Source organism: Anarrhichthys ocellatus, unplaced genomic scaffold, assembly GCF_004355925.1.
Source record: "Anarrhichthys ocellatus isolate YVR2014 unplaced genomic scaffold, GSC_Weel_1.0 scaffold78, whole genome shotgun sequence".
NCBI lineage: Eukaryota > Metazoa > Chordata > Actinopteri > Perciformes > Anarhichadidae > Anarrhichthys > Anarrhichthys ocellatus.
In genome coordinates this window covers 205,615-212,862 of record NW_022280108.1, presented here as the reverse complement: position 1 = coordinate 212,862, position 7,248 = coordinate 205,615, and the positions used below count along the sequence as shown (strand labels likewise).

Sequence of the window (7,248 nt, the reverse complement as noted above, 5' to 3'; positions counted from 1 at the left end):
CCCCCCCCCCCCCCCCCCCCCCCCCCCACACAACCCAGCCACGTTGTCCTGCTTTAAAAATAAAAGAAACAGAAGAGGGGGGGGGGGGGTATTGTTAGGGATGGAGTTCAGCGGTCAAGGAAAAGGAGGAAGGATTGATAAAGACTAAAACAAAATTGTGACCTTTTTTTGAATTTGTGATGTATCTTGGGACACAATTTGAAGTGCGAATGAAACATTTATAGTATTATAGTATGATATTCAAAAGTTAAAAGCAAAAAAACGCAGCATCAAGAGGACAAGCAACAGCAGAGAGTGATTGGAAAAACTCAACACGTTGCAACAAAAACAAACCAGAGAGACAACGTGGGTTTAAAATAGATGTTGCTAATAGTTCCTCGCCTTATTCAGAGTCAAAGGGGAAGCTGTTAGAAATGTGAAACTTGAGTGCAGCTGTTTTAATCGGCTCCGTCAATGTGAGGAGCAAATAGACACGCTGGTGTCTGTGCAGAGCAAATCCTCGAAGGCCTGATTCTAACACTGAAGACTTTTGGAATTTGTAAATAATTCTCTCTCTCTGTCTCTGTCTGCAGGCCGGTGGGAACACCGTTTGAAGACGGTAAGTTCTCCACTTTGGTTCATGTTATCCAGTAAAGCAGGCTCAGCGGGAGCACGTTGTATCCAAAGCTCTGGTTTGATTTAACTTCCTCCTGCACTGATATTTTTAGTGGAGGTGGTCAGTCCATGTATCACAGGCAGCGCGTTGTAAACGTTATGGTGAGTGATGGCGGGTTAACACTGCTGAGCACTCAGTCACAACATCACACACTGAAACATTCCCACACATATAAATAAGTCCGAAAAGTACTATGGAGAGGAAATGATTACAAACAGGATATCTGAGTGTTTTAAATCATCTAAATTTAAGGCCACGTAGTACTTTAAATATGTAATAACAAATTGACTCGCGCCAAATTTACTTAAAGTGCAGTTTTCAGACTCACCCATTCTCCGAGGTTATGGCTCCACACACACTTGATTTGTAACAAAACAGTGACGACGAGTTTAAATAGCTGCTTTTCACCCTTTTTATAAATTAGTCATCAAATGATTGTACCGACAGAGTGATAACGAGCCGGATGATACAGTTAAATCATCATCATGACAATCAGGATATCTTCTAATATTCATATGCAGAAGTATAAAACCACATCAAATAAAGCAGTAAATGCATAGCATGCTTTTTAATAACACAATGCTCTGAATTATTAACTTGACCAACAGAAAACTGTAGACTGGTTTTAATCTCTTTAAAAATACAAATAGCTGACATCAGGACCAGCTGAGTATCTGAACATAGATGTGCGTACGTGGTCGTGAACTTTAGTTCTGCTGTATAATGCATTCAGTATCAGGAGATATAGAACACATTTATGCACACATGCACCTTTTTCTTGCCAGTAATTATGACTCGGGTCCGGCAGGAGAAGCGCTGACTCAGGGTTCATTGTTTCCTCCTCTCGGGCTCCCTTCTTCTCCTTTTAGCCTGCAGCGTCGACGTCTCCTCCTCGCTGGAGGATTAGCGTCTCCTTCCAGTCGAGCCGGCTGTATTTTTAGAAACCTAATTGTTTCTCTGGCTTCTCTCTGACCGGCTTGCTCCTTCACATCTGTATTCTCCTCACAGGATGGCTTGTGTGTCTCTCTGCAGGAACGTTTAAGCTGCTGATAGAGTTTTCAGAGGAGTACCCAAACAAGCCTCCCACAGTTCGGTTTGTCTCCAGAATGTTTCACCCAAATGGTAAGTTTGTGGCCTTCCGTTATCTCGAGGCTTCCAGTTTCTCCTCATCCAAGCAGAATGAAAATATAAACGCTGCCGTTGTGTTTTTACGCACAGAGCGAGCTGCCCAGCTGCTGCATTAACATGTCGGTGGAGGTGAAACGACGACACAAGCTCACAAACTTGTGATCATTATTCACTTATACTCTACTTTAGTCTATTATCGTCTCGTGACAGATTTTACTTTTCTTATTGAAACAAAAACTGCTGCAAAATGTGCGATAATCGAATAGATTACAGTGATAGTCTGTAAAAACAAAGTTGCTCATATGTAGGCCGATAAACAAATGAATGAATGAATAGACTGTAGTCTCTGCCAACATATAAAATATAACTGTGGCTCCGATACCAGTCTGATAATAACTCATAATAATGGTGCTGATGCATAATGAATAATGTGGGATTACTGTTCCTTCTTTATGGGCTTTTGGGGAGTTTTGTACATAATGCATGTATTAAAAAACACACAAACGGTGCATTGCAAAGCCAATATGATGCTTTCTGACTGAGAAGTGTTGACTGGTTTGTGCTGCATGTTTATCACTTGACTCGGTGAGCTCTTCTTATTTACCTGTTCTGTAGTTAACTGCAATATGAAAACAGCAAAGTTATGAATAATTTCTCTCTTGTTTACCAGTTTACGCAGATGGCAGTATATGTTTAGACATCCTTCAGAACCGCTGGAGCCCCACGTACGACGTGTCGTCCATACTCACCTCCATCCAGGTGGGTTGGTTTCTCTTCGTGCCGTCCGTGAGAGCATAAGGACACATTATTGGGATATTTGTCGGTTAGTTGATGCAACTCGAATGCTCACGTGAGCACAATATAAAAGTCTTTTCCAGCGAGTGTAGTGTAGAGTGGGTGTGAACATTTCAGTGGATGTTAATGAATCAAATCAAATGTTTCCTTCAATACGTCCAAAGTTTTCTGTTCCCAGGGAGGGAAAAGTTCAGGGATGAGGGAACAGAATAATATATATAATAATAATATCTTATGCATGATGTAAACATTGTAGAAGCTGATATAATAACGATAAGTTTGACCAGATTACTATTAATTCAGCCATAAATATCGGTGCCTATTATTGGGGGAGGGAAGGATTCAATCGTATGTGGTTTTAATTTTATGAATGGATGGTTTCATGGCTGGATTTTTTTTAACTAGAGAATGGCAAATTGGTAGCAAAGTTACAGTTGAATGATTTATTTTCCTTCATGTCTGCATGTCTTTCTAAACCCTGTCGTCAGAATAATGCGTTTAAGGAAGCTGAAAAGGAAGAAAAGAAAATCTCAAACTATCTAAATACTAAATATTTAAAAACGTAATTTAAACTGTCGTGCATTTATGGATGAAGCGCTCTCTAATACGTTGCCTTGCGTACAGGTACATTGTGGGTATTTCTTTAGAATGGAGTAATGGTGGAATAGTCCCCAGTGAGTTTTGAATAGTGTGTCTCCCGTCCTTAATATTTTTAATATTGTTTTTGTCCTGCAGTCGTTGCTGGATGAGCCAAACCCGAACAGCCCGGCCAACAGTCAGGCCGCTCAGCTCTATCAGGAAAACAAGAGGGAGTACGAGAAGAGGGTGACGGCCATCGTGGAGCAGAGCTGGGTGGACGTGTGAGCTCCTCCTCCTCCTCTTCATCATCATCATCACAGTACTCCAGTCTTTCATTTATACCTCATCAAGAAAGAATAAAAAAACAGCAACTATATCAGAAGAACTCAAGTGCCACCCTGAATACAAACACAAACACCAGAATGGACATTAACACGCTTGCCAATACATTTGAGGAAGACGAGGAAGGGTAAATAAATCTTATATTTGTGTTTCTTGTCCTTAATTTTACTTTTTGTTTTATTGCATGATGTGAAATAAGTTATTGCTAACAGAATTTGTAATATATCTTTGTGGATTGATGCAGTTAGAGGTTTGAGTTTTACACTTTTTGTTTGTTTTACCTTTTGGAAGTTTTCCTTTTTTTTGTTGTTGTAACGTCTGCTGGTGTGCACACAACTCGGCTTTTAGGAAAGATGACCGAATCAGCATATTTCGAAGAGTAACAATCCAAAAAAAAAAGCCTTTCAGAGTCGGATCCATCGCAGCTCATCAGGAACAACCGGCTCTGTTCCAGCATATCTCTGATATTTTAGGAGACGCCGTCGGTTCGAGGCTCACAGACGTCACAGGATCGGCCGCTCTGAGCTTTATATTCCGCTCATCAGGTAGACGAGTACATTAGAGAGATGAAAGTAAACATCAACACCACGAGTCCCGGCTGAGCCCAGGAGACAGGCAGACATAATCCTGAAGTCTGCTCAGTGAGTCTTCCTGTTGTCCTCTGTGTCCGAGTGTCTCTTTTCTTAATTGTTATCAAAACCAGAGGCGCTCAGGAGTCTCCACAGCGCTTTAGGATGTTCTTGAATGGTGGTGCTGCTATATCATGTTTAAACGACAGCAGTGTTCTCGGTTCCATTCTGCTCACTTTCTATAAGAGCTTTATCGGTTGTCATAGCTCATAATGTATCTTGGCGAGTAGAAAGAAGATGAATGTAGAACTACATCCGCTGCAGAAAGTAAACCCGTCAGTGTTTTTGATCTCTCTTAAAATGACACATTTGACATTTTAAATTTAGCGAATGAGCAGAAGATGAAAGCAGCGCCGTCTCGATGAAAACATTTAAGAGGATGGACTGCGGTTTGAATCAACCGTTCCCTCCAAAAGCCTCAAGTTGTCTTCACGCCTGTGTTTTGTCTCTTATTTTATTTTGTTTGTGAAACCCAATTTAAAAAAAGACTCGTTGAGTATATTAACTCCAGATAAAGAATCCACAGAAGATGGTCGTCATAAAACAGAGTTCTCGCAATTTATTTCACCCAAAAAACAAACACAGAAGGGATATGTTACGAAGATTTTGTGAATTAAACGAAAAAAATGTATACTTATAACAATATGCTGTATAAACATAATAAAAGACATTTTTCAGAGTTTGAGATGAGTTTCTTGATCTTTTGTTCGTCCTTACCGTGTTTAAAATTTAACTTTTATTAATTAACAGCTCTCATTTGTTGAAGATTGAAGATGTTTTTTCTGTAGTATTGTATCTTAATCTGTTCATTTAAAAACATTTCCTCTTTGGTTCTGATTAAGGTTGAGTCTGTGCTCAGAAATGGTCCTAAAATCATTTTTAAAAAGGAAAATAAACCACCTGCAGACGATTTGAAAGTAATAATCAAGATGCAAAAAGAACCCTGAACTGAGAAAATGTGCTGGAATGTTTCGTTCCGGTTTTGTCCAGACCATGAACCAGCTCAACGTTGTGTGGTGCTGTAGAGCTTTGAGAAAAGTTATGTCCTCGATTGTTTATTCACACAAAACGACCCCATGATAAGAAATAAAGTATTTTATTATGCTTCAGACATTAGGAAAAGATCCAATGTCATCTTTCATCTGAATTTATTTAAAAAAACAAACCTAAAACGACAAGTACGCTTTAAAAAAAAAAATGGTCGAGCAGTGAAGCTCCCACTCATGTACAATTAAAAGCTGAGCAATGCAGTCTTTCTGCTTTTGATACAAGATTTGAGATGTGAAAACATCTGCAATAAAAACATGTAAAAGCATGTAAACAACAGCCAAGTCCCATTGGTCTTCAGGCTTCATCCTACACGACTGAGCCGGTCATCGACTCTGTGATGGAAAAGAGAAGAATACATGAAGGATCTTATTTTGTCAGCGTGTGTGTGTGTGTGTGTGTGTGTGTGTGTGTCCATACACAAACCTGCTGCTTCTTCATGATCTCGTCTCTGGTCTTGAACACCGGTGCATCCTCCACCACGACGCCTTCAGCCATGTCCTTCACTTTGTCCAGCAGCTCCGTGCTGTACCTGCCATCGGTGAAGAGAAACGTGCTGTTAATATTTATTAATAATACTAGCACTCTGCATCATTAATCCATCTGTGGTGTATTGTTCCTTAAGTGTTTATAGTAACAAAAAACTAACAATTTTGTCATATTTCAGGCAACATTGCCCAGTTCCTGCGTATAACATAATAAATATTAAACTGTCTTAAATAGTCATTTTGTTTGTCGTCTTCCGGACACTAGGGGGCAGCAGCGAGCCCATTAAGAGCCGAAGAAGAGTCTGAACCCCCACAAACATACAGCCATGCTCAACACACGAAGGTGAGTTTTGCGACTTATCATTCAGACGTTATATCAAACAATATGTTTAAAAATATCTGTCCAATAAGGGCGTATATTTTATTAAACCGTGAGGACCAACACGTTGTGTTTACGCACCGACAGCCGAGGAAGACGTTGTTCGCCCAGACCATGGACAGAGAGACCAGCTGGTCCAGATGCGGATCCTCAAAGTCGCTGATGTTCCGCAGGACGAACTCCCTCCGGGCCTGCCAGTGTTTCTCGCTCTCCCAGTACCCTCGAAACGTTTCTACCTGGTCCGCCAGGGCTCTGTTTTGCTGAATAAACTCCTCCACGTCCATGTTCGCCATCTTTGCTCTTCTCCGGACGAGTCAACAAAGGCAACTTCCGGTCTTTCGAAGCGGGTCCCGGAAGTAGTTTTTTCCAGCTCAGCGTGTTTCAAACAGCGCCTCACCGCGGTGGAGCTGAGCGCTACAACTGGGCCTGAAATACCCTCTGCACACGGGCTTCTTTCTGGTTGTTGATGGTAAACAGCTGGATAAAATTAATTAAACGTAAGTTAATTCATTAAATGAATACATTTACATAATCATTTATAACATGAAAGAAGTTTTAGGAAGCTGAAAAGTCTTCTCAACATCTCTATCCGAAATGCCAAATAGTTTGAGTTTTCTATTTATTTTGTATTTTCAATACAATAAGTTGATTTTGAGGAATGTGTGCGAGAGTAGGAGTGCACATTATAACATCACACATTTTGACTTTTCATTGCAGCATAAACGGATGTGAAACTAAAACTTTTAACACTGTACCTTTTAAGTGTCTCAGTGAGTCATGACAGTGGAGTGAGCATGCACATTACCTGGACCCCTGGAATGAGCTTAAATGGAATTCAGGCGTCACTAATGTGACTAATTACACCTGTGCTTCCCCCACTATGATATGTCAAAATGTCTGCTGTGAAAAATACCTCCTTGGATCGCTGTAGTCTGTTTAAATACAAGCAGTAGCTGCTCACTGCCTGTAATGCTGCCACTGAGCAGACTGTAGGTGAGCTAACACAGCTTTAGGCTTCTTGCTCCCTACAGCTTGATCTCTCTGTGTTTCTTGCTTTGCCAGGAGATGTATAAAATACACACACACTTTCATTTTTCTGTCTTCTTCTCACTTGAGCGACACATCTCTCTTGCGCTCTCTCTCCATCTCCCTCTCTCTCCCTCTCTCTCTCTCTCTCTCTCTCTCTCTCTCTCTCTCTCTCTCTCT

General features: G+C 40.7%; 2 protein-coding genes across 2 annotated transcripts; one reads left to right on the top strand and one right to left on the bottom strand.

Annotated features, from left to right (window-relative positions):
- The first annotated feature begins 50 nt into the window (after positions 1-50).
- On the top strand, positions 51-4,813 carry ube2b (ubiquitin-conjugating enzyme E2B (RAD6 homolog)). Its single transcript, XM_031874210.1, has 4 exons — positions 51-598; positions 1,688-1,777; positions 2,454-2,542; positions 3,314-4,813. Exons 2-4 carry the CDS (start codon positions 1,762-1,764, stop codon positions 3,440-3,442), a joined length of 234 nt encoding a protein of 77 aa, XP_031730070.1. The 5' UTR covers positions 51-598; positions 1,688-1,761; the 3' UTR covers positions 3,443-4,813.
- cdkn2aipnl (CDKN2A interacting protein N-terminal like) lies at positions 4,165-6,344 on the bottom strand. Its single transcript, XM_031874209.1, has 3 exons — positions 6,124-6,344; positions 5,602-5,707; positions 4,165-5,510 (listed from the first exon to the last, which is right to left on the bottom strand). Exons 1-3 carry the CDS (start codon positions 6,333-6,335, stop codon positions 5,502-5,504), a joined length of 327 nt encoding a protein of 108 aa, XP_031730069.1. The 5' UTR covers positions 6,336-6,344; the 3' UTR covers positions 4,165-5,501.
- Positions 6,345-7,248: the final 904 nt, after the last annotated feature.